At 32.7% G+C, this 26,412-nt stretch overlaps 4 protein-coding genes across 4 annotated transcripts; 1 reads left to right on the forward strand and 3 right to left on the reverse strand.

Moving 5' to 3' along the window:
* Positions 1-9,072: 9,072 nt before the first annotated feature.
* On the reverse strand, positions 9,073-15,279 carry LOC122004910 (tubulin gamma-2 chain). Its single transcript, XM_042559767.1, has 11 exons — positions 14,999-15,279; positions 14,384-14,584; positions 13,306-13,417; positions 11,983-12,383; positions 10,864-10,917; positions 10,679-10,783; positions 10,188-10,262; positions 10,071-10,115; positions 9,626-9,754; positions 9,406-9,510; positions 9,073-9,313 (listed from the first exon to the last, which is right to left on the reverse strand). Exons 1-11 carry the CDS (start codon positions 15,125-15,127, stop codon positions 9,260-9,262), a joined length of 1,410 nt encoding a protein of 469 aa, XP_042415701.1. The 5' UTR covers positions 15,128-15,279; the 3' UTR covers positions 9,073-9,259.
* A 243-nt stretch (positions 15,280-15,522) lies between these two features.
* LOC122004911 lies at positions 15,523-17,560 on the forward strand. Its single transcript, XM_042559768.1, has 7 exons — positions 15,523-15,679; positions 15,804-15,845; positions 15,927-15,980; positions 16,095-16,148; positions 16,813-16,866; positions 16,938-17,009; positions 17,214-17,560. Exons 1-7 carry the CDS (start codon positions 15,608-15,610, stop codon positions 17,355-17,357), a joined length of 492 nt encoding a protein of 163 aa, XP_042415702.1. The 5' UTR covers positions 15,523-15,607; the 3' UTR covers positions 17,358-17,560.
* A 348-nt stretch (positions 17,561-17,908) lies between these two features.
* On the reverse strand, positions 17,909-20,127 carry LOC122003456 (translationally-controlled tumor protein homolog). The gene is made up of 5 exons (XM_042558560.1): positions 19,979-20,127; positions 18,739-18,812; positions 18,503-18,628; positions 18,268-18,425; positions 17,909-18,190 (listed from the first exon to the last, which is right to left on the reverse strand). The coding sequence occupies exons 1-5, from the start codon at positions 20,004-20,006 to the stop codon at positions 18,073-18,075; spliced, it is 504 nt and encodes a 167-aa protein (XP_042414494.1). The 5' UTR covers positions 20,007-20,127; the 3' UTR covers positions 17,909-18,072.
* Positions 20,128-21,569: 1,442 nt separating this feature from the next.
* LOC122004913 (proteasome subunit beta type-7-B-like) lies at positions 21,570-26,265 on the reverse strand. The gene is made up of 9 exons (XM_042559769.1): positions 26,109-26,265; positions 24,219-24,363; positions 23,074-23,215; positions 22,834-22,930; positions 22,670-22,739; positions 22,477-22,581; positions 22,113-22,211; positions 21,943-22,033; positions 21,570-21,839 (listed from the first exon to the last, which is right to left on the reverse strand). Exons 2-9 carry the CDS (start codon positions 24,360-24,362, stop codon positions 21,766-21,768), a joined length of 822 nt encoding a protein of 273 aa, XP_042415703.1. The 5' UTR covers position 24,363; positions 26,109-26,265; the 3' UTR covers positions 21,570-21,765.
* Positions 26,266-26,412: the final 147 nt, after the last annotated feature.

Below are 26,412 nucleotides of genomic sequence, written 5' to 3' on the forward strand. Positions count from 1 at the left end.
ATATAAAATTTGGTATTTCGATATACCACCTCCACTTCTAACATTTTGTTGAGAGTGATCTTTCCTACTTCACTCTTCATTGGCCTAGGATGTAAGGATGGGATCAACAATCTAAATGAATTCATTTACAAGATATAGAAAACCCAAGTAGAATGCTTACCACATAAACAAAAATACATATAAATTAAACATTCGGATTTATCTGACGGCCATGCATGTAAACTTTTCTATTGTTCTATTTATTATTTTTATTGATTATATGATTTTTTTTAGTGGAGAAATTTTCAAAGGCAGTGGATTTCCAGTTATAATCTAGCCATATTTATATGTTGTTAGAAAGACCCTGGGAATATATGCAAGTGTTCTCAAGTCATATCAGAAATTTAAGTTCTTGTATAATTTGCTTTTGTCATTTTACGGGTCACGCATTCATATTTGGGTTTAGTGTAAATAGCATTCAATCAAAAATTTATTAAAATATACTGAATCATACTTTTCTTCTAATTTTATATAGTTAATAAAAGACTTTTCATATTTATTAAAATATACTCAATGATTTAACGATATATTAAAAAATTTCAGTGTCAATATATTATTTATATCAAAATATTTAATAGAGCGTATTAATACTTAAATTTTATATTAATGGTACGTAATTTAACCATACTGAAAAGTCGGTATAATATAAAATTTGATTTAGTATCAGTATGATTTTTGTGTACCTCAAATATTTCGATATGGTATACAATATAAAATTTGGTTTTTCGATATACCACCCCCACTTCTAACGTTTTGTCGAGAGTGATCTTTCCTACTTTACTCTTCATCGTCGTCTTTATAACTGAATTACTATAAATATTGGATTCTCCACGCCATAGGATGCAAGGATGGGATCAACAATTTAAATGAATTCATTTACAAGATATAAAAAACCCAAGTAGAATGCTTATAACAGAAACAAAAATACATATAAATTAAACATTCGTATTTATCTGACGGCCATGTAAACTTTTCTATTGTTCTATTTATTATTTTTATTGATTATGTGATTTTTTTTATGGATAAATTTTCAAAGGCAGTGGATTTCCAGTTATAATCTAGTGCCATTTTTATCTGTTGTTAGCAAAAATCATGGGAATATATATGCAAGTGTTTTCAAGTCATATCAGAAATTTAATTGTTCTTGTATAATTTGCTTTTGTCATTTTACAGGTCACGCATTTATATTTGTGTTTAGTGTAAATAGCAGTCAACCAAAAAACAACTATAAGATATTTAAGATTATTCCAAATTGTATTGCTATAATTAAATATTTGAATTTTCTTCTAATTTTATATAGTTAACAAAAGAGTTTTCATACTTATTAAAATATACCGAATCATACTTTTCTTCTAATTTTATATAGTTAATAAAAGACTTTTCATATTTATTAAAATATACCCAATGATTTAACGATATATTAAAAAATTTAAGTGTCAGTATAATATTTATATCAAAATATTTAATAGATCATACTAATACTTAAATTTTATAACGTAATCTAACCATACTAAAAAGTCAATATAATATAAAATTTAATTTAGTATCAGTATGATTTTTATGTACCTCAAATATTTCGATATGGTATACAATATAAAATTTGGTATTTCAATATACCACCCTCACTTTTAACGTTTTGTCGAGAGTAATTTTTCCTACTTCACTCTTCATTGTCGTCTTTGCAGCTGAATTACTATAAATATTGGATTCTCCACGCCATAAGATGCAAAGATGAGATCAACAATCTAAATGAATTCATTTACAAGATATAGAAAACCCAAATAGAATACTTACAATAGAAACAAAAACACATATAAATTAAACATTCGGATTTATCTGATGGCCATGTAAACTTTCCTATTGTTCTATTTATTATTTTTATTGATTATGTGATTTTTTTTTAGTGGAGAAATTTTTAAAGGCAGTGGATTTCCAGTTATAATCTAGCCATTTTTATCTGTTGTTAGCAAAAACCATGGGAATATATGCAAGTGTTTTCAAGTCATATCAGAAATTTAATTGTTCTTGTATAATTTGCTTTTGTCATTTTACGGGTCACGCATTCATATTTGGGTTTAGTGTAAATAGCAGTCAACCAAAAAACAACTATAAGATATTTAATATTATTCCAAATTGTATTGCTATAATTAAATATTTGAATTTTCTTCTAATTTTATATAGTAAACAAAAGAGTTTTCATATTTATTAAAATATACTGAATCATACTTTTCTTCTAATTTTATATAGTTAATAAAAGATTTTTCATATTTATTAAAATATACCCAATGATTTATCGATATATTAAAAAATTTCAATGTCAGTATAACATTTATATCAAAATATTTAAAAAACCGTACTGATACTTAAATTTATACTAATGGTACGTAATTTAATCATACTGAAAAGTCAGTATAATATAAAATTTGATTTAGTATCAGTATGATTTGTATGTACCTCAAATATTTCGATATGTTATACAATATAAAATTTGGTATTTCGATATACCACCCCCACTTCTAACATTTTGTCGAGAGTGATCTTTCCTACTTCACTCTTCATTGTCGTCTTTGCAGCTGGATTACTATAAATATTGGATTCTCCATGTCATAGGATGTAAGGATGGGATCAACAATCTAAATGAATTCATTTACAAGATATAGAAAACTCAAATAGAATGCTTATAACAGAAACAAAAATACATATAAATTAAACAAGATTATAAATGACCAAATGGCATTACAACCACGAGAACTTGGCTGACTCAAAAATCTTAAATTAAAAAAAATGATAGATTTTAACATGTAGAATCCATCAATGCGAGGATGCTGACATTGTTTTTACTGATGCTGACATTCCATATTTATTTTGTATCATTTAATTACATATTAAATAATATGCGTCAAATGAAGGCTTTAGTCACACGTACATCATTCCACATCGCTAAAAGGTAATACAAATTTTTCCTAGATCATTTGGCGACATGACATAGAAAACATGCCGCCAAATGTGACATTATGACAACGCATTCTGCACTCAACGTCACTAATAGTAGTGAAAATTTTTTCCACCTCAAATTGTGATCATTTGGCAACATAGATACATTAACCGTCGCTAAAATCAAATTCGAGATTAAAAATTTTATAAATTATAAATTAAAATAAATATCATTTTAAAAGGCATTAGAAAGAAATTTATTAATATTTAATATTTTAATTTATTTTAATAAATTAACTGCTTGTATATATTCTCTTTTAACTGAATTAGAAATCAAAATAAATATATTTAAAAACAAATCAAACAAATTATTAAATAATTAATATTTTAATTTATTTTAATAAATTAACTGCTCGTTAACAAAATTATAAATAAAAATAAATATCATTTAAAAATAAATTAAACAAATTATTAAATAATTCTTATTTTATTTTATTTAAATACATTAAAACCCTACCCTATTCTCTTGTTCATTCACTCATTGCCGATTTCACCAAAAAACATTCCCCACTGTTGCCGATTTCTTCGTTTGTGCTGCAATTTCACCAAAAAGCCTTCTCGCCGTTGCCGATTTCTTCATTTGTGCTGCAATTTCACCAAAAAGCCTTCTCGCCGTTGCCGATTTATTTCTTCGTTCGTGCATTCTCACCATTGCCAATTTCTTCTCTCCTGTGCATCTTGCTCGCCAAGGATCTCTTGGCCTCTCTCAATAGGTAATCCTTGGTTTATCCTTATACTGTATTGTTGCACGCCCTTGTTATCGGTCACAGATGCACGAGACCAATGGCATCTTTGGCGGCGCATGACCAAATCGCAACGACCTATTGCCTTCTCCTTGGCCGTAGACGCGTGCGACCATTGGCCTCTTTAGCGACGAGTGACATGTGGCCTCTTTGGCGGCGTGCAACCAAATCGCAGCAACTTGCTGCTGCCTCCTTGGCCACAGCTATTGCCACCATTAGTTTTCTAGCCTCGAGGATATATATGGCGGTTGCTACAATTACCAGCCTTGCTTAATCTCGCATATTGATTTTTCTACTAAATTAATACTTAACTAGGCATTTATGAAACAACTAAGAAAATAGTTTAAAATTAGCTAACTAAATCTATGTCATGTCATCACTGAAATTGTGTCACTCTCTCTTTTCTCTTGGCAATTTATGTTTTAAGTTGGATGATATTTATAGTGTTCTCTATAATTACCCGTCTTGCTTAGTCTCACATATTGATTTTTCTACTAAAATTTCTATTGAATGCTCTTCCGCTTGTGTTCACAGATTAGATGTTATCTGCATCTTAATAATTTTTCAATTATTTTATATATTTTGAATTGACGGATGAGGATCACCTTCTACATGAGGGAATGCACATAGGTGATTCGGTCGACAAATGAGATAAGAATGAGAATCTTAAAATCTAGGGTCCTCTAGTACTTCTCCAATTACGCAGCGATCGTTGTTCGTGCCTAAGAGGGACAGTGTAGAACTAAATCAATATTTTTCAATAACATCACTAAAAGAGTCTAGAACTTAGACAAAATATTATTTCCGAAAAATTAAGCTTAGAAATTGCTATCATAAATATTTTCTATTGTTTTCAAAAATTAAGTTTAAAAGATTATTGTTCAAAACTATTGAGATTTTAAAATTATAAATTAAGTTTAAAATTATTGTGTTAAGTTCAAAATTATTTTTGGAAATATTTTCAAATTGTAATTCAAAAATTTATCTTAAACTTTATGTACAAAATAATTTTACAAACTTTTGAGATACAAACAATTTTCAACTATTAGAATCAAAATTTGGGTTTATGATGGTTTTTAAACTTAATATTGTTCAAAATAAAATTAGTCTTAAAATATAAGTTGATATGAATATGACCGTGTGAATCTAACTTTAAGGGAGAGAGAAAATTTTAACTTCAACTTGAAGGATTGTTAATACTTTAAATAAAAAGAGAGTCATTAGTAGAGTCAATGTATGTGATACTTAATTATTTGATCTTAAATTAGAGTTTAAGTTAATTATTTGATCTTAAAGAGAGTCATCAGTTTATTTTTATTATATTATTGTAATTATGATTGCAATTTATTATTAAAAAGATCATGAAATATAAACTAAATAATTAGTTAAACTACTAATATTTAGTTAGTAGATATAACTTTTAGTAAGGATATTATAAAATTATTATTAATAATATTTACTAATAATAGGATATTATTTGTAGTAAAAATAAATCAGATGGCATTATTTTACTAATATTATTGTTAAATTATTACTATTTTTTGATTAATTATTTCTATACTGATCAAGTATATTATTAATTATTAATTATTTTACTAATATTATTGTTTTTACTAATATGTTTCTAATATTATTGCTCTCTCTACACCTGAAGCTTGAACACCTTGTCAATCCCTTCTCCACTTGATGTCCCTCTTTTCTTTTAGTTGTCTTTACTCATGCAATCTAGCGGCATTGGCGATAGTAGTCAGAGGATCTCCTTGTGATTTTGTAAAGGTGATCCACAACAAAAGCACAGAATCTTTTGTTCTATTGAAATGAAATTAGTGAAAAATCTATCAGATTATTGCCACTCATTCCTCTATATCCTCACTCAGTATTCACTGAGATATTATGATTGCTGTCTTTATTTTCAGTTTCTCGACAACCCTCTGGCACGCCGGATCATATCACCCATAATAGGATTGGATTATCCAAATCAAACTTATAGACTGGTTCATTTCAAATTAGTGTGTCCAATTTTACCTTTAATTTGTTAACTCTGATGCCAATTTCAGTGATTTGTTGGACTGGTTCATATTGACAAAAATAAAAAAAATAAAAAAAAAGCTTTAAAAACAATTAGCGACTCCATCTTACTCCGGCCACTGAGGTCATTCTTGATTGTGGATTGCTCAAATGAAAAATGGTCTTTCTTTCTTTGCTTTGTTTGTACCAGTACATACTGATCAATATGGCACGTTATGGTATTTAACAGCTGGTTCAGCTCGTTTAGTATAGAAATTAGAATGAAGATGCCTTCTACTGTTCTCTTCGATCAACTAAGTCGACTCGAAGCTGATAATACATTTAAATATCACATGTCTTGTAATTTTTCCTTATGTACTCTAGTAATTCTTCTGTCGAGCCCTGATTTACCTATGCAAGAGGATCATTGTCATCTTTGTCTAACCAGTTACCTATTGTATCCCCCTCATTCTCAACTATCATGTTATGTAAAATTATACACGTAAGCATAATATCCTTTATGTTACTCTTCTACAGGGACCTCTAACTAATCCCCAACGAAATTAGAATACCCCAAATGCCCGCTCAACATCTTTTCTGGAAACCTCCTGTATTTTCTTGAACTTTTTTCTCTTGGGATCCTGGGGGCACGAAAAGCTCTTGACAAGTAGCTCATTGCTGGTAGATCTCATTCATTAGATAATATCCTTTTGTATATTGTGTGTCATTTACTATTAAATTAACCTTCATTGCATTTTCTTATAATACATTGTTGAATAAAGGTGATTAGTTAGTAATTTGATATCATTACGACGACCGTGTGACCCCAAAAATGCTTGATATATCCATAAGTCTGTCGATGTGATTGTTTAAAGCACAATCGTTGGGACCCATGATCGCCTCGAGTAATTTTCCTTTCCAAGCCACAAGATAATTTTTTCATTCCCAATGCATACAATCAAAACTACCTAACATGCTAGGGAAGTCGTGTCTCTGTTAATGCATTTCAAGCAAAGATTGAATGTCAGTAGCATTGGGTATTGTACCCCAAATACATTAATATAATCACACATTGATAGAAGTTGAACAAGCATTCAATGGAAATTTTTTCAACAACTCATAGGTACTCATCCTAATGGTTGGCAGAGGCTTCATACGCCAATTGACGAATAAAAGCTGTGCATTTTTAAAATGACGACAAATCTTTTTTGTCGGTTGCATTGACCCTCAACTACAAATATTCGGAATGATTTTGTACGGCTTCGACTATGCGAAGAGGTAACTTTTTTCGCATACAAAATCGTCGTCTAAATACTTTACTATGAAATACTAGTGCATCAGTGAAGTAATCATCAACAAGACAAACATATCTGACTTCATGATCTTAATTCAAATACCTTCTTTATGTATTATGTCGGAAATACTTTGAGCTAACTCAATTAGCATTTGTTGTTGTTCAAGTATCAACAACATTATTTTCTTATTTGTATCATCTATCAACCCTTCTTTAAAAAGTTCATTGATCCTATCGGTGTTGAAATAAAGTAAAAAAAAAATTGTTAGAGAGAAACGAGTATAAAAGTGAGGGTATATTTAAAGGGAAAAATTATAACGGTTATATAAAATACTAGCTCTTATTTTGCTAGCGGTTTGAAAATAATGGTTATATAATTTAATAGGCCCAGTGTAATGGATCATTTGAAAGCGAATTTAACGAAAACTAAATTATATAATTTGAGAAAATAACATTACTGATTCAATTTAAAAACAATATACAAAATAAAAATACAAATATACTCCAGACTCATTTCTTTTTAATCATTTACAAGCATGGCTATATATATGAAGCTGCTCCTCCGTCATACTCATGTTGAAAGCAGTATCCAAAGTCTCAAGGGCATAAAAGACTCATCTTGAACTATAGAACCTAACCATGACACTGTGTACCGGATGATAAGTTCAAAATAAAGCATAATATAGAGATGGTTATTATCATTGATGAAAAAAAAAAAAACATTGCAAGACATAATATAGGTAAAAAAATAGCCTTTATAAAAAAATGAATTAAAAAAAGATTTAAAAAATATTAAATAGGACCCAAGATTGCATATGATTGATATGCAGGTAGATTTTTTTATTTAAGCATAAACCGGTTTCAAGATTTTAGGATTGATTTATAAAAAAATTATAAACCTGTCTAAGATTTCAAGACTGATTTATAGAACAAAAAATATAAACCTCATTTTATTTTATTTTTTATTTAAGCATAAACTGGTTTCAAGATTTTAGGATTGATTTATAAAAAATTATAAACCTATCTAATATTTCAAGACTGATTTATAGAAAAAATTATAAACCTCATTGCAGGTGCCTAAGCCCTTTTTATTATATCTCTTTTCAAAAGCTAAAAGTCCAAAAACTGAAGGTCCATGTTTTTCTTCTTATTTAATAAGATAACTAAGTAAGCTAAGTTTAAAATTAATCAAGCTATTTAAATTTAACTTAATTGTTTTTAACTCGAGTTTTCAGTTCGATTTAACTTTAATTTAATTTGATTCATTTAAATGTTATTAAATTTTCAATTTGATTTTTTTTTAACACAGTTATTTGAGTTTTGTTTGTTAATGAGTTTAATAATATAAATTTATTTGCTGAACTTCTTTTATTTTATTTATCAATTAATTTGATTAAAATTTATTTATTTAATTAATTTTATACACAGTAAATGAATATAAATCATTTTTATAAAAATTGAACACTAAATTTATTCAGGAAATACATTTACTACTTCACTGCAATGATGATCATTAAATATTATTCATTGATAATCATATTTTTATTTAGGGTATTAGCTGACTGGCACAGCTTAGTAGGAACCATCTCAGAATGACAGTCAAAGTGACGATTTCTTTTTTTTTCTGCCAATTATTTAGGATAATAATATAAAATAGATTTTTTTAAAACAAACAAATCAATAAATTGTGATCTAATAAAATTTGACATAACAAAGTGAAAAGGAATTTTCAAAACTCAGTGACTTCGTTCTCAAACTCTTTCTTTAGAAAAAATATATATTTAAAATGCCATTTTTACTATCTTGGTAAACTTGTATTGACAAAAGACTTAGGTAGCATATTATATATTTTAACTTGAATTATACATAAATTAGATTAAAGTGTAACCTAGTGTTCAATTGGGCTACGATCGAGTTTAGATGGGTTCAAATAAATATGCATAAAGTGTTAATATTTCAGGTATACTAAAGTAATTTAGAAGCAGGAGCAAGGTATAAAATAAGAAAGCAGGTATGAAGCTTCTCAAGGTTAGTTTACCAGTTTCCATCATGAAAATCCATCATTATACATTGCATCATAACCATTCAGCGAGAAATTGGCAAGAACACCGCCCAGAAGTGAACAAACATACTTCCTCGTTTTGATAGGAGACAGCTTTCAGTGGGAAGCCAAACTTGATATTTACACTACAAGTTTTGAATCTAGGGCAGCTGCTATACTGGCATCGCTTTCTTCCTGATTATAATGCTATTATAAGAAAGTACTCTAATATACAGACGATTTCAATAAGCAGAAATATGCATTCATTTTTTTCTTTTAATGTTTACCTCCATTCCCCATTTGATGTAATCTGGAGACTCGCATGCCTTGTATTCATCGACCAAGCTTTCTATTATCTCCCGAGATTCATCAAACTCAGAAAGATCATTATCCTGATAAAGCCAAACGAAATAGTATAATTAGATACGAGCATCTTAATGGCATACTTAAACTTTTCAACTTTCATAATTCAATCCAAATGTGGAGTCTTGGAACTCTGGGACTTACAGCAAACATTGGAAACTTTCGATAATTGTCAAGGAAAGCCTGTTTTTTCCTCAGCTTTTCATACTGACCCAGGCATTTGCTGAAAAGATGCCGAATGCTGGTATGGTTTGCCAGCATTAGACCACTTACCTAGATGAATTTACAGAAAGTTGATAAGTTAAATTGGACTTAATTCATAGAGTGAAATATCAAATCAAATTGAATTTTCACATGTATAAGTCTAGTCATGACAACCATTCCAATCATTTCTCAAAATAGATCTCATTCACAGTTTCTTCATATACTTTTCAATTGCTTTTAGAACAAGAGATTTGGCTTCTAGATGGGTGATAGAAGTTATCAATCTAAAATATGAGACAAAAGAGGATTAACTTTCAAGAGATGGAATGCTGGTCTTGCTAACTCATTATTATCTACAGAGAATGCAACGAGCAAGTAGTTTTACCCGATGGGTTGTTTGGATGTATGGCGATTTTCTAGATAATGCAACCTGCAAATCAACGTAATGAAAGTCAAACCAAATTGAATCAAGAACCAATACAAATTATGTCATCCACGTGACCTGAATGCTAGCTGGGCCCCACTCAATAAAGTTAACGAGCTTTCTTTCACGTATCCTTTGCAAGCTTTCATGTACCTGGATGAAAGAACAAATTAATAAAGATAACAGGAGAAAGCCAAAAAAGAACTATTTCATAAACAGATTATCCCAAAAACATGTCGATGATAAGTCATGAGCAACAGCTGCTAATTAACGATCATTATATTACTTGAAGACATAACCATGGATTTTACTAGTCCATAGGAAACATATTGACTGGTGCTTTCCTGCCCTACATAGACACAGTAAGATGTATATAATTTTTACTGTTCCTAGGTATCAAAATCATTATTGGGACATTTTTATCACTGAATACAATTGCATTTTAATCATATTTGTTTGTAACGGATGCATTTACAGACTCAAAAAACTAACTAACTGACAAGAAAAAACATAGCTTCATAGATATAGGGGAAAAAAACACTCAATCTAATTTCCAAACAAACCATTACCTGTGTAGGATCCACGTCTCCTTGGATAATGTTTAATATGGATATATACTTAGCTTGGCTAGCTTCTTTTGTGCGAGCATAAGATGACACCATAATATTTTTTGTCTGCCAAGGAGAAATCAGTCAGGAGCAGATCCATTTAGAAAAGCACTACAAAATAATAGTAGAAGGAAGATTGCATTCACCTGCAAAAGTCTCCTCATCACATCTAGAACAGTAGTCTTACGAATCATATTGACCTGAAAAAGAAAAAAAAGAGTTGCCAGCAGGAAATTCACATAATAATCATATCAAGCTAGTACGAGTCTCTAGAAGCAAATGACAGGAAAAGCTAGGAGAAATTTGTCTGAGGCAGAATTAGAATGCATGAAGATTGTAATGTCATCTAAGAATATGATTCTTTGGACGGATAAGTGAGTGGACAGATGATAGAACAGATTCTTAAAAAATCTGCTCCCTCTTGTTGTTTACTTGGGCGGATGGACTAGAAGTAGATGAAAAAATTGAGCAGATGAAATGGGTTCCAGTAGCTCATTTATTATCCTCCCAAATCAAGCAGATCAAGGAGATATTCATATTTCTATGTTATTTAATGTCTTATCCATCCTTTTGGGATCTTTATCCATCTGTTCAAGAAACTATAGAACAGAAAATTATGAATCGTTATACTTTACCACAGAGATGATGAAACAATCATTTAGAACATCCTAACAAGTGCATCAAGACTTTTTTCTCAAATTGACATGCAAGATATAGCAGAAGAAGATTATGACAAGACAAATTGATGCACTTATTATAACTGATGCAAGTTAGTAGAAAGCATCAATGTGCAATTCAAATTGGCATATAAGAAGACAAATCAAGTCATTAAATTGCTAATTTTTTGTTGTAGCAAACAGAAGCCAAAGTATCCTAATTTCTAAATCTTTTACTCATTTTTGAGATTCCCTGCCCTAATTTATTGATGATCAACTCACTAGGAAAGCACAGAACTGGACAGAACACAGAAAACTGAGCGTAGAACACTTTATCAAATACAAGAAAATAGGCAATCTAATAAAAAAAAGATATTAGAATGCCGCTTATAAGCATATAGATGTTTAACGAAGTAGACTTCCTTCTTGGTCTGCTTGCTTCAGCAGATTTAGCACACAAGGACAAAAAGATTTTGATTAAGCTCAGTATCTTTGGGAAACCTGAGGCTCTATTGATATTAATTATATATTAGGCAGACTAGTACCATGACACCCTTCATAATTCAATTCACAAAAATACAAGCAGAACTGTAAAAGGAATTGTCAAACCTGCCGTTCCACAGTAAGTGGTGTATATCCTGTCATCAGAAAATGGCATCTTGGAGTTGGAATCAGGGATGCAAGAAGGCCAACCAAATCATTGTTCATGTATCCTGGGTACCGCAGAGTAGTTGTGCTAGCAGACATGACTGTGGAGACCAAAGAATTTGTTTGAACAAAGGTAGGATTCATTAGGTGAAGGCGCTCCACAGCAATCCTATTCAATGCCGTATTGTCAAGAACAACCACACAATCAGCATTCAATGCCAACCTCTTCAAAGTCAGAAGTGAATTGTAGGGTTGGACAACCACGTCACTGGTTTCCATTTGGTTAGGGAATACACTATATGTCTGGACAAGTTTTTTGCTGTAGCGATCATTCAGAGTCTCCAAGAGATATGAACCCATACCTGCACTACATGCAAATCACACAAAAAGGAAGAAAACAAATGTTAGCAAGAATGCAATTGTGCATCAAGATAGTTACTACATGACATAAGTTACACATATACTGACAATGATTAATGCAGATGACAAACCTTGGAGCACACATCTACCACTGAATGTGGTAATAAAATGCATATTATTACTTGCACACATATGAAGGGAAATATGGAGCAATTATTGACAAGCACGGCAACAATATAGCTTTCAAGAAGAAAAAATATTTTAATTTATTTTAGTTGACATGGTAGAAAGCAAATACTTCCTATAATCAAACCTATCAAACTCAAGAGGCTGATTGTTTTCCTATAATAATATGGTTCATGTTTTCCCCTTATAAACAAATTTATTTACACATTTCTAATTTGATTCCACATCAACAGAAAAAAAACTAGAAAACATCTCCATACTTGACCAATAACCTTCTCAGTTATTATCACGTGGAAAAGCATTCTCAAGTTAGAATAAATTATCGATGATCTGATCTCACATTATACTGCATTCTTATCCAGAGAAATTATTTTGTGTGTGATTGTGTAATTAGCTAAAAAAGGCAAAGAAATGCAATAATGGTAAACATATAAATACAAGCTTTAGGATTAGTCCCATGTAAACCAGGAAGAAGATAAGCATTGGCGCACAACCTATTGAGCTTTATTAGACAATTCAACAACAACGTTAGCTTTAATATGCATGACAGATGCAGGACTTCAGAATACAATACTATGATAACATCAAAAAAGATGCTCACTAATATTGCTCATACAAAATTCAAAAGACAATTCAAAATTGACATGAAAAAGATCTGTTCAGTTAGATCACATTGAAATATCAACATCGTTTATATCTAATTAGAGACACCAAGGTGATGGAAGAGAAACCCAATACCTGAACCTGTTCCTCCGGCAATTGAGTGGCATAATACAAAACCTTCAAGACTATCACTTCCATCAGCTTCTCTGTCAACCATATCCATGATGTCATCGACAACTTGCTCGCCCTGGAAAGGCCAAGTTACAGCAAATCAAGGTTAAGTCGCATTAATTAATGGTACGAGCATTAAAAATAATACAAATAAATGACTAAGAAAGTCACTTCCACATGCCAATAAATCATGTTAAATTCTATGCCAATAATGTTTGGTTATAGGAAAACACCCAATCAAGGAAAGAAGTAAACAAATAGCCTTCTTAGCTGAAAGTAGTAAAGTAATATTACTTGTAGAAAAGAGAATAATTTAATATATACAAAGACACCAACATAATACCTAATAGTAGCACTTACTCTAAACAGCTGTAAGAAAGCTGACATTCTACACATTTATACTGTTAACACTCTCCTTTTACATGTTACTAAGAAATCAATCAGATTTGAGTGGCCCAAGCCAACATGTGAACTGATGGGATAGATATTACTGACACACGAACAATTATATCTTTATATAACACACAAACATAATTCTGAATGGCTACACTATCATGGTGGGACTAAACTAACTCTAATAATCATACAGCAAATACACGAACGGTTTTCACTATGGCACCAGCAGATCATCGATCATCACTAACCGTACCGACAAGTTATAAACAAACCAAATTACTGTGACAGAACGTAGGAGGATATGCTAAGAAAGGATTCTTAAAAGGAATTTTCTAAACTAAAAGCTTACACCATGTAAAAATAGATGGTTAAGAAAGTATGCAGTTATATCACCAAGGAGCCAATGGACCCGAATACGTTTCTAAGAGGTGAATATATTTTTTTGGTCAAAATCCTCAAAACATGAAAATTATATTCATTGACAATTAAAATTGTTAATTTCATTTCTTTATGCAGAGCTATTGGTAAATAAACAAGACACGCTGCTGACCTTATATAAGTTAAAAGTTACAATTAAGTATCCACCTTCCATACATCTGATTTAATAAGAAAAGGAATGTGAATAAAAAAATAAAGCATAACATACTTGATGGTAACCACTAGCCCAGTTGTTCCCAGCTCCACCACCATGGTCTGAGAGAAAAATGTTTTCGTGGTTGTAAAGATTTCTGTATTCACTATTTTGGATGCCATTGATTACCCTTGGTTCCAAGTCCATCAGAAGAGCTCTCGGTATATAGTGTTGATCGTCAGCTTGATAGAAGAACACATCCTTCCTGTCACCACCCTGTGGCAAGTAAAAGAATAGACATTCGTGTTCAAACAGTAAAAGAACTCCATGAACACCAATAGGGTTAGTGCGGGAATATATAGAATGCGCACTTGGATTTTTAGCTTGAGTCAAATTTTGGAATAAATTGTAGAAATAGGCTAGTATTCCAAAATCAAAATAGTCAATGAACCCAGTAAGTCAAATACAAGAAAGGCAAAACAAGCATTTTGGCAAGTCGGCCAACTTCCAGAGGACAATGCAACTGTGTACGCTCAAGATAGAACTCAAGGGCCTCTAATTCATCAAAGCCTTGACTATCTATCTAATTGGTAAAACCGTAAAAGTAGCAAAACTTTGGCGCAAAGGGATCTGCGATTTACAGTGGCCGCGGCCTTCAGGAGAAATCTTCGAAGGAGTCAGAGAACGAACCTGAGTGGCGAAATCTTCGAGGAGGCCGTCCTTTCCGATCCCGTGCTCGAGGCAGAGCTGCTTCCAGAACTCCATGCCGATCTGGTTGCCGCATTGCCCGACCTGGATGGTGATGATCTCGCGCGGCATCTCTGCAGGAGGCGAGCAAGTGGTCCGAAGAAAAGGGGATAGGGTTAGGGCTTCTTCTCGGTCGAGCTTCGTGCCGGTGCTCGACCGTCTGCTTGGTGGCGATGCGAGATGGGGGCAGAAAGGGGTTGGGCTTGGAAGAGGAGACGAGGGAAATGATTAATAGGGGTTTGAGGTTCGCTAGAGATTGGACCGGATTTGAGAGATCGAATCGGGTTTTTTTTGTCGTTAAAATGAGGAGAACCACAGCAACTCGAGTTTTCTGATTTACTCGTTAGGATTCAACAGTAATTTCCTGGGGCCCATTGTCTTTCCACTAGTAAGTCGGGTACATATTGGTAAGGTCGGTAGAATCGACGTTGACAATTTTCAATTTTGCCCTTTAATTTTCCTTTTTTTAATATTTCCTCTTGCAGGATTCCCATTTTCAAATAGAAGCAGCGGTTGTCAGAGTCGAAGACCAAACCCTAGCACACGTCTACAATGTCGGACTCCGATCCTGCTCCGCCTCCATCTCCTCCAGCGTCCGCCGCCGCTACACTCTCACCGACCACTGTGAGTGTTTTGGATTTTGCTTTGCTTCTTCTTTCGCTGTCGTCCTCGTCCAGATCTCTTCGTTTTAGTCGGTGTCTTTGTATTTCCTTATGGGATCTTAAAATGGGAGGTAAATTTTGACTAGAAAAAGCAGGACGATTTGCTGCCCGTCGCTGCTAAAGTTGCGGTGAGATAATATTACACTATTTGGTGTTACCGGATTATATTTTGGGTTAAATTCGTTTGATTAAGTGAGCCGAATTTGCAGGAATTGAACGAATCACAGTCAGAGTTGTTGGCAAGGATTCAAGGTTTGAAACAGGTTCGTGCTCTGTTGCTTTTAAGCATTTTTCTGTGAGTATCCGATGACTAATGGAAATTAGTATCAGACGCAAAATCGAAAAATTTTAAACTTTCTATGTAAGTTTCATTACAGGATTTGCAAAGCTGGAGAACGAAGCTAGATACACAAGTGAAAACCTACAAGGATGTGAGTCCCCATCTCCTATTGTGCTGAAATTTCTCTTGTTTACTCATTCCAAAATCTTTTAGTGTTCATGCTAGTTTGATTTTGAAATGCTCTTGCAAATCTGATTTTGTACCCGAACTTCTTGGTTAGGGACACAAATGTCATAATTAAGGATCAGAATCTCTTGCAGCATTCAAATATTGGATTTTTAGAAGCACAAGGGAGTACTAGTTTATGAACTAGAATTCAATAAATAAATCATGGAAATTAGACTTTGTGTTTAGTTTGTTTTAGAAATTTCTTCTTACATGGTAGGCTGGTTCTTCTAGGCTCTAGCCACAGGCCTATGTTTGTTTTTTTTCTTATAAAGGTTCCTAGCTATAGGCATATGCTTTATCGAGGGTGTCTCTTAGGTGAATGGCCTACCCCGTGTACACTAACCAAATGTTAATAATGATCTGGGTTTAATATTCAACCAATTTGTCCGTCATTTGTAGTTTTGTGTTTCTATAGATACTTGGTATGAACCTTGATTATGGTACGCTGACATCTTTGACATGGATTACCTTAAGTGTACACAAGCGAAGTGATATTTGGCTGCCCTCTGCATTTATGCATGCCCATGCAATATGGTAATTTCTAATTGTTTTTGGTGAATGGTTATATTCTGAGATTATTCGTGCAGGAGCTATCAGAGCTGAAGAGTAGACTGAATACTGACGTTGAACTATTGAGATCTGTAAGGCTTCACAATCTTGTAATTATTTTCTTATTTTGTCACATGCAATGCTCAGTTTTCTTGTGATAAAGGATTTCAAAGATTTGAAGATAACTCTTCAGAAGCAACAAGAGGAAGTCACCGCCAGCCTAAAAAATTTAGGGGTATCTTAATATATTTCTTCACTCGTCTTTTTTTGGAGTGTGTTTGGATTTTGAAGCATAATTGCACTAAGTGTTACACTTCCCAAAATCTTGGAAACTGATTCTTTAATTGAACTCATTGAGCATCATAGAAGTACTTATAGCTATCTTGAATGGTGACACTGTATGGATGCATAATTAACAATGTTAACACTTCTTGTACAGTTGAACGAAGATGCTGAAAGTCAAGCCATAAGTGATGGGAATAATAAGGATGGTGAGGAGAAACCCAAAGATTCATCACAAGATGGTTCCGAGGAAATAAAACCTTCAGATGATGCTACCGACAATCCACCCGAAGGAAAATGATGCATCATAGATGAGACTTTGGAGTTGCTATAAGCATTTGCAATTGCAAGGGATGAAGTGAAGTTGTATCAACTCTAAATGGAAAAGGATGGTTGTGTGTGTGGAGAAACTGTTTTTTTTTTAAATCCACAACAGGAATGTTGTTATGCTTCAAATATTTTGTTTTTCATCCACTTTCTTCCTTGCATCTTGTGTTTGATAAATGCTGTTTGGCAGTTTAATTTCCCAGGGCAGTAATTGGTTTGCCAATGTTTACCCTGTTACTTCAAATTATGTGGATATTTTCGATGGGGAAAAAATTGCTCTTTTAATGATATTTTAAATCGTAACCTTTTCGGCTAAATATCTTAAAAGTATTTATCTAAATGTCCCACAAAGGAACCAAAAAAAGCAAAACCATCGTAAAATAATAAAATCAATCTCAAGGTTTGTTGAAATTTTTGCATAGATAAAAGTAACTTTAAAAGTAAACCATGAGAATCAATGACAAGAATCTTGTATTTAACCAATTTGATGCAGCATTATCAATTGACAAAGAAAAGAGTGGAACATTAGAGAAAAAAAAGTATATATATATATACATATATCAATGTATGAACACCATTTCAGAACCACATTTGAATCAGTCAAAAAGAAACAATATATAAAAACTTGTGTTTTCAAGACAGAAGGATTGATATCTCGATCAAGATTAAAAACATCTTTGGTGCATTCTCTAGCACTTAATCTCCTTCAATCCGTAGGAGAAATATAAAAATGTTGGATCAGTTGCACCATCCTTGTAGTATGCAAAGACCAGGCTTCCGTCGTCGTGCATGCTCTCACCCACAAAACTGTCCAAGAGTAAAAGTTAACGTGCATTAATATTGTCAAACGAAGGAAATTTCAAAGAAACAAATTTAATCCTTACAATTGCAGATCTTTGAGCTTTGAAAGCAAAAACTTGGTTGCTCCTTCAATATGTTTCTTGAACAATGCTTGCTTTTCCTCATCCAATTTAGGTGTTAGCAGCTTAATATAGCGCTTGATAAAGGTCACGAATTGTTTTTTATCAAAAGAAGGTTGTTCCTGTTATTCATAGTAATAGTTATAGTTTACCATTCAAAATTAATCAAATCTTTAGATTGAAAAAAAAATATATTGACCTGAAGTCTGAAGGTGTCCACTATATCAACAACTTTAACTGCAGTATCGTCGACGCCTTCATCTCCTTCACCCTCTGCAGAAGGATTTGCACCAATATCTACATCAACAGCTCCTTTGACTACCCACTGCAAATCAGGCATTAGCTAATTAGAATATATTTAAAATTAACATGATATGCTATGAACAGCAGGAGAGAGCACCAGAGTTGGTATAGAATACATATGCTATGAATTACCTTCCCGTCAACCTCCCAAAGCATCCCATTTTCAATTTCCTTGTAAGGAAATGAATCGGACAATAGTTCGTCACCTAGAAGAACATGACAGACAATCAGACTTGGCAAACAAAAGTTGATCTATATGTGAGGAACATATACATGAGACATAATTGATTCTGACACAATTTAAATATATATAAATAAGAACAAACTGTTAAGACAACTAAGTAATAAACTAAACCATTTAGTGCTAACATAAAAAGATACCCATAAGCAAATATGCAAGGAAGCAAAATGATTAATTTGAAATTGCTAGTATTAAACAAATATATCAAAATTATGAGGAAACACATCAAAGAATGATAAGATCTGGCATTGTTAAGTCAAACATCTTTTTGAAAAATCACCCACAAACTTGCAAATCCTAAAATGTTATATGCCATGGATATTATTGAATCAAGGTAGTTGCTATGATGAATGAAACATTAGGATCTAGAAATCAAACATCAGAGATAAAAGAATAATAGTGGATAGAGAAAAGTACATAAAGGGAATATAAAGGTGAATGTTTCAAATATGATCAAAGTTACCACAGGCTGATTCATAGACTACCTATAAACCCAATCGATTTATGGATTTGACAGGAAAACATAGATATGGCACAACGAGAGACAGAGAAAACCACCAACATTCGAACCTTGTCCAACCAAAACTTCAGAATTATACCAAAAAAGTTATCTAGGTGGAAATGATAAGAAAATTGTTAAGATACTTCCATAAAGCAACTTACAAATTTCAAATTTACAGTTTTTCATCTAAGGATATAATTCAATATCGAAGTAACAAGAAATCAGCAAAAAGAAAACGAAATCTCCGGTAGGAGTCTAAGATACATCCTAGCATTTAAAAGCTTTTAACAAGATTATCGTAGGTAACAGCTGCTCCGTCTCATAACAACGAGACTTCAGTTACATGTTTCTTGTACTAACATAGAGCTTATTTTTTCCCTTCTCAATTTCTTTATACACCCTGAAGCACAAACAAGATCAAATTTTGATCTCAGAAACAGTTTGCAGATCTATACTCCAGCAAAAGCAAGGGGCAGAACAGCACAAAATTCTCAGAAAAGATAAGGAAAAACAGGGTAATCTTCAGATATATCACTAAAACCCTAAAGACAATTTTTATGTCAGATCTTAGATCTATCTTGCACAGAGTATGATCAATCGAGAAAAAAAAACACATTGATTAAGAATACCGGTGAGCAGATCCTGGTACACCAACATGTTGCCTGACAGCAGTTGATCGAGCCCTAACGCGGTAGAGAGAAAGCAGCAACAGCAGCAGCAAAGAGCGACAAGGCGAGATGGAAAAAACTGAGAAGGCTACCCTTCAATTTATACAGGTTTGGGCGTACTCCGCAAACGGCGATTTGGCTCTGTTTTTTTTTTTATTAAAAAAACCTTTTTTCCTGTTAATTTTGGCCAAGTAATTGGCTTTTTGACCGCGTGATATTGAACGAGCGGCTGTGGTTGTGCGATTGCTTTATCAATCTGTTACAAAAGGGGAATTGTTTTGGTAAATTATGCGCTAAGTCCTAAAATTAATTAAACAATTCATTGCTACATGCCAAAAACAAGTAAATTTCTTAATTAAAATTATTTAAAATAAGGCATGAGATTAAAATTTCTATAAAGGAAATTTTTGAATCCGACCAAAAGACGAGGTAATAAATTTGGATCACTTCATATAAAAAAACAAAAAAAAAAAAATCAATCAGGAATAAGCACATCTCGATCTGATTAAAATTTTGGAAAATTTTAGTTGGAGTCAGTTCACGGTTCTATTATTTTATTTTTCAAAATACAATCTGAATTATTTTATTCTCAAAAAATATGCATTTAGTTCATACAAAAAAATAAAAATAACAAGTATTTCTTATTTTAATTTATGGAATGATGTAATATAGATGAATTGTTAAATGAATGATATTTTTTATAATAATAAAATATTTTTAACAAAACATTTATTGCCATCTAACTAGTTCACACAATCAATTTATCTAGCCCAATGAAATTAATCTACCTCACTCAATAACCTCAACTACAACTGAATCACATAAATTTATAATATTTTTATAATATGATAGATTTAAAAAAATACATATTTTTTTATATAAATAGAACACCTTACTATTTAATCTGGTAAAGTCTAAAATTATGTTAATATTTATTTCCTGTTTATATCGAAAATAATTTTAGCTATTTTTTATCACCTCAATTTTTATCAGTTCTTCATCTCTCCTCCCCGATTCTTCCTCAATTTTTACTATAAATTTCTACTTTAATTTTTTTTCCCTGCTACATGTGAATTTAGAATATTGTAAAATTTTATCTGCTCCTATTGAATTTAAAACATTGTAAATGTGATCTTATTTGGAAATCCAATTGCTGAGAAAACTATGTCAAAATATTCATTAAAATTTATACATATTCTTGTATTATATTCCACAGATAATATGTCTTCGCATTATATTACACAGATAACATGTCTTCGCTATGACTAATTTATATTAAAAATTGATAATTCAAATTTAATAACTAAATCTAAAGTAATAAAATAATTACTCCCATCAACTTTCATCCATCTAAACTAATAAACGAATAATTCGATAAAATAAGAGGCAGGCAGGAACTTGAAAAGCACAAACAAAGATATCCACCAAAAAGCTATAGATAGGTTCTATGGAGTCTTTTTAAAGCAATTGGTGAATAGCAAATGTGTTTTATTTGCCACCTGATAACGAATTTTGTTGCTAAACTTCAGGGTCAACTTCAGACTAGCATCAATACCTCCAAAGCTTCGATAGATTAGCAGCTACTGAATAAATTCCAGTAAAACGTTTGTTGTGTTTTGAAAATAAGTGCAGCGGAACTACAAATTGAAGTTTGCACGCCATGAGGCAGCATAACAAGAAAAGTTCATAGTGGGCACACAACCACAACCACTATCATGTCCAATTTAGAACATTGGGAGGCACAGCAATCATTCCTCCATCGCGTCAACCTCAGCTGCTTGCTTCTTGGACTTCAACGGGGTGACTTTGGTAGTCAGTACCTCTGCAATAACATGAAAATGATCATCAAGGGAAAAGTACGCAGAGAAGAAGAATTCGGTTTAGTTTTCAGCTCCTGAAGTTCTATTTGGATTCTAAAAACATACCAGTGTGACCCTTGGTGAAGTTATAACCTCTTGTACTGGTATAGGTCCTGGGGTTTGGCAACTGATGATTCCTCAAGTACTCAGTTTGACCCTGATAAGAGAGAAAGGTATATTATGTCATTAACCAGGACAACAAAAATGGAATCTTTTGTATGAAAATTCTAGTGTACCTTGGTTATTACACAAACATCAACGTTGCTTCCGCTGCCTAAATCATTAAATATACCAGAGCATATTGCTTCAGATACTAGCTTTATTCCTTCATCTTTCTGCACCAAAAAAATGTAGGAATATGAGAACTCCAGCAACAAACTGGCAGCAAACCATGATTACAGTCTTCTTTGTGTTCTTCAATGTCATTATCAAAAAAAGTCTTTGCTAGATTTAGTAATTGACCCTTTATTAACTATGTTTATTTGAAGTCATAAAATATTAATATAGAACTCCTATTTCATAAAATCAACAGTAGATGATCAAAACTATTCAACAACAGTAGTGTAAAATGCATATAGTCCACTGTGCAAAACTACTCACAGTAAGACCCTCTCTGAATTTTGATTCAAAGACTGCCATTGCAGCAAGAGAACCAGAGCCCATTGTTGCAAAAGGCAGGGTGTCAGCTGAACCATGAGGGTACACCTACATTGAGTCATAGCATCAGAAGTTACAGGAAACTGAGATATCTAATAAAATAAGAACATGTTAATATTGAAGATGTTGCACTCACCGTGTGAAGATGCGGTCCTGTAACATCAACTCCACCAAGAACCAGCGCAGCACTAACATGACCTTGGTATCTGTAAAGAAGAATTTGCATTACGATAGCTTGTTATTACTAAGAAAAATTGGAATAGTTTGTTATCACTAAGAAAAATTGGAGAGAAATCCTACCCGAAAAGGTGTGATTTAAGAAGTGTAAGTGCAGTAACAACTCTTGACTCCCTACCAGTCGCATAGCGATGAAGCTGCAACTGAGAGCTAATCATATCTGGAGATGCAAATAGATACATGACACTTCGTGTAAATTGGTAGCAAGTTCACAAACAATAAAATGATTTTGATTAAGACCCTATCAAACAGAAAGTAAAAGAAAGCTGCGGTTGTGGACAAATGAATAATTGGAACCCCAACCTGTTACTGCCTCAGTATCAGCAGCAGTTCCTGCTCCACAGCAATAAATATTTGGTGCGATGTAATGTATTTTTTCACAATTCTTATCTGCGACAATAGGCCCTTCAGTCGCCCTAGTATCAGCTCCAAGAATGACACCATCCTAAAAATATAGGTCAAAAAACCATTAAGCCTTCTCTTTACATAAAAGAAACAAAAGCATACATCTATCCTGTGCAAGCCTCCCTAAGAAACTCTTTTCATTCTTTGAGAAAAGAAGGCATGAGCCAAGCTTGCAAAATCCTAGCCTTTGGTATATTAATTAATATAGCTAGCAAAGGATAAATTTGAGCAAATAGATTTTTTAAAAAAAAAAAAAAGAAAGAAAAGATCACATGTAGAAGCAATCAACCATAGTTAAGCAAAAACACAAAGTTAAATCTCACTGATATGGTAAAAACAGAGAAAAAAATCCTCAGTTGGATGCTGGATGTCAAAAGCAGTTGAAAAATAGTTCACGTTAGAAAGATGCCCAATATCCAGAAGGACCTCAGATATTATTCACATAATTATGTATTTTTTTAATATTCCCTGATTCTTTTTCACGAGTTCAAAAATACTTTTAAAAATGTAATACTACTTGGTCATTTAAGAGCTTTCAAAAATATAGAACAGAGAATACTATAGCCTCACAAATTTTAAAATCAACTAAAATCCCTGAAACATGACCTTGATACAAAAAAGCATGTATTGTTGCTGAGATTTTGCATGACTTCAGAAGATGAAATACATGCTTTCAAATTGAATATATTTACAAATTAAAAAAGGCCAAAGGAATAATTGAAAATGAAGAGATCTACTGAAGATTAGACAAGTGACAAGTCAGATGTCCATATCAAAATTATACTTCAATTGTCCACTTCAACAAATATAAAGATACAAGAGAGCATGATAACCGTAGAATTCTTAGGAAATTGATTCAAGCATATAAATAAAACAACTGTGTTCATAATATGCCAATAAAAGATCAAGCAATATATGTCAAAAACATGAGAAACAAAAAGACTTGAGTTGAATAATGAACTATATTACTTCATCTGCAAAATACATTTAAAAGAAAAAATTATTTATGCAACCAGCAACCTTAACAAGTCAAGCATACGCACCTGAAAAACCAAGCCAACAATGGTAGTTCCAGTTTTTCTAAACTTTGGTAATTGAAGGCCTTTTTTCAGCAGCATTTCATTTCTTTGATACAAATCAAAACTAAAGCCACCTTTTGTTCGAGCATCCACAGAAGCTTTAGCCATTCTGGATAGGCACCAAAATACAAATTAAAAAAACACATGGGATATTATGTTCTCTTACAAGACGATGAAACCAACCCACTAGCAGAGATAGATAATATTGAAAGACGATAGGAAAATTTTCACAAATTTTCATGCCAAATTTAATCTCAGAAAGGACTTTGAATTTTTTTTTAGATCCATGAATAATTATATAGGAAGCTGACTTAATAAATCAGTTAGGGAAAACTAATGATTGTTTATAACAATAGTAAATGAAACTTACACAATTAGGATAACTGAAATTCAGTGTCAAGGATATGTATATATTTTTTAAAAAACTTTTCAAGTAACATAAATGATCCCTCAACTAAATATCCAACTACTTTTGATAGGCTGCAACAATTGTAGATCATGCAAGTTGAAACATACTGATTAAATCTAATTTATGAGCAGGTAGAGTAACATCCCTCTACAACCATGAACTTCAAGAAAACGACGGTGGGCAGAGGAAAGGGAGAGAGAAGGAAAGTGCAAACACAATCTTCTGCCATTTACTTTGTAGATGAATGAGAGAAACAGGAAGGGAGTGCACAATATCTCATTTCTTCCACAATGCATCAGTTGGAAACTGAACGGATAGAAAACAACAATTAGGACTAAATATCCCAAGCTTCGTTTGTCTCACCCCTCAACTACTGTTACAATTTATCTCCTACCTCCACTTGCAAGCAATGAACCCTTGGAGGTAATGGCAGTAAGCAACAAATAGCTGCTCCCTCTCAGTCCAAGTTCCTGAAATGAACGCAGTTGACAAACAAGAATGATTGTTGGCATTTTCCTTTCATGTTCCCGTTCTTCTGGTCCATCCAAGTAAACAAGCTCAGTATCCTCACTGACTTCATCATCTCCCCTCTCACTCTCCACCTTCCAGTGAACCCCTCCCCACCCCTCCCCCCTTTTCTTCATCTCATCCACCATAATAAACATGTGTTATACTGGCCAACCAAAGACGAAGGAAGGAGAAAGAAGAGTAAGATGAGAAAATACAGGGACTTGGAAAAGTTGAAGCTGATAGCCATAGTATTCACTATTTGTTGATGTTAAATTGGCAATGCAAGAATATCAAGAAGATCTCTGAACATAACATTGTCACCAATTTTCTCCATTTTATCATCTGTTGGGACTGTGCACTTTGTTGCTCATAAAATATTAATTTTTTTCCTAATAGACAAGGAGTCCATCATGAACCTTATAAACGCCCAGATGTTAACTACAAAATGATATTATTCATTTAGTTTATATAGTTACTCCATTCCTTTGGCAGAACAATACCACGAAAAAATTATAAGAAACAAAAAATAATTATTGAATTGAGAGTTGCTACCATATTGATTCCAAAGAGGCATCAACTAAGAATCTATAAATGAATTAATTAACAGACAGACCAAGTAAAAGCTAGTTTTTTCAGACAGATTATAGTAATAGCAAAACGAACAAAGAGATCCAATTAATATTGGATCTGGCGCAGAGTGGGGTAACTCAAAAATAAATCTCAAAACAAAACCCTAAAGCAAACATTTTAGGACATCCCGAACCCTCTCTATTTATCTAGGTTTGAGTGGAGAAGAAAAAACAAGTTGCTATGTCAATCGATCATACTTGTGACATCCACAACAAAGGGCAGCCGAAATAAGATGCGATGAGAAAATGCAAAGCCTATTTTTGTATACATGTAAACGTAAAGCGAAAGAGAGAGAGACGAACTACCCTTCTCGATCTCCCACTCTCGCACTTCTTCGGGATCGCGGCGTGATCGCGGCTCTAAACTGCGAAGGCTTCCGGTAGCAAGCAGATAAGTTCCCAAGCTTTCGGCTCTGCTTGGAAAACAAGGCAACTAAATGGGTTTCAACAAAGGAACCCAACCGGAACGGCCCGGGAGGAATCCGATGGCCCAGAATTTTGTATTTTAGGGTTTAGAATTAGGCAAAAATCAACCTGACATTTTTTTTACGTTTTTTTTTTAATCGAATGGGCGTACGCTACCACCTCAGTTAGAATGATAAAATTATCA

This window comes from Zingiber officinale, chromosome 7B (genome assembly GCF_018446385.1).
Source record: "Zingiber officinale cultivar Zhangliang chromosome 7B, Zo_v1.1, whole genome shotgun sequence".
NCBI classification, from domain to species: domain Eukaryota; kingdom Viridiplantae; phylum Streptophyta; class Magnoliopsida; order Zingiberales; family Zingiberaceae; genus Zingiber; species Zingiber officinale.

Excerpts from the sequence above, each read along its gene's own strand:
- LOC122004910 (XM_042559767.1), bottom strand. The coding sequence starts at position 15,127 with ATGCCGCGCGAGATCATCACCATCCAGGTCGGGCAATGCGGCAACCAG. Across the intron at positions 14,585-14,998 it reads TCGAAGATTTCGCCACTCAG|GGTGGTGACAGGAAGGATGT; the intron begins GTTCGTTCTCTG and ends TACTTGCCACAG. Across the intron at positions 10,116-10,187 it reads GGGGCCCAGCTAGCATTCAG|GTTGCATTATCTAGAAAATC; the intron begins GTCACGTGGATG and ends GTTGATTTGCAG.
- LOC122004911 (XM_042559768.1), top strand. The coding sequence starts at position 15,608 with ATGTCGGACTCCGATCCTGCTCCGCCTCCATCTCCTCCAGCGTCCGCC. Across the intron at positions 15,846-15,926 it reads CCGTCGCTGCTAAAGTTGCG|GAATTGAACGAATCACAGTC; the intron begins GTGAGATAATAT and ends CCGAATTTGCAG. Across the intron at positions 15,981-16,094 it reads GGATTCAAGGTTTGAAACAG|GATTTGCAAAGCTGGAGAAC; the intron begins GTTCGTGCTCTG and ends GTTTCATTACAG.
- LOC122004913 (XM_042559769.1), bottom strand. The coding sequence starts at position 24,362 with ATGGCTAAAGCTTCTGTGGATGCTCGAACAAAAGGTGGCTTTAGTTTT. Across the intron at positions 22,931-23,073 it reads TGATACTGAGGCAGTAACAG|ATATGATTAGCTCTCAGTTG; the intron begins GTTGGGGTTCCA and ends TTGCATCTCCAG. Across the intron at positions 22,582-22,669 it reads CAGGACCGCATCTTCACACG|GTGTACCCTCATGGTTCAGC; the intron begins GTGAGTGCAACA and ends GACTCAATGTAG.
- LOC122003456 (XM_042558560.1), bottom strand. The coding sequence starts at position 20,006 with ATGTTGGTGTACCAGGATCTGCTCACCG. Across the intron at positions 18,813-19,978 it reads GTACCAGGATCTGCTCACCG|GTGACGAACTATTGTCCGAT; the intron begins GTATTCTTAATC and ends ATGTTCTTCTAG. Across the intron at positions 18,191-18,267 it reads AAGCTCAAAGATCTGCAATT|TTTTGTGGGTGAGAGCATGC; the intron begins GTAAGGATTAAA and ends ACTCTTGGACAG.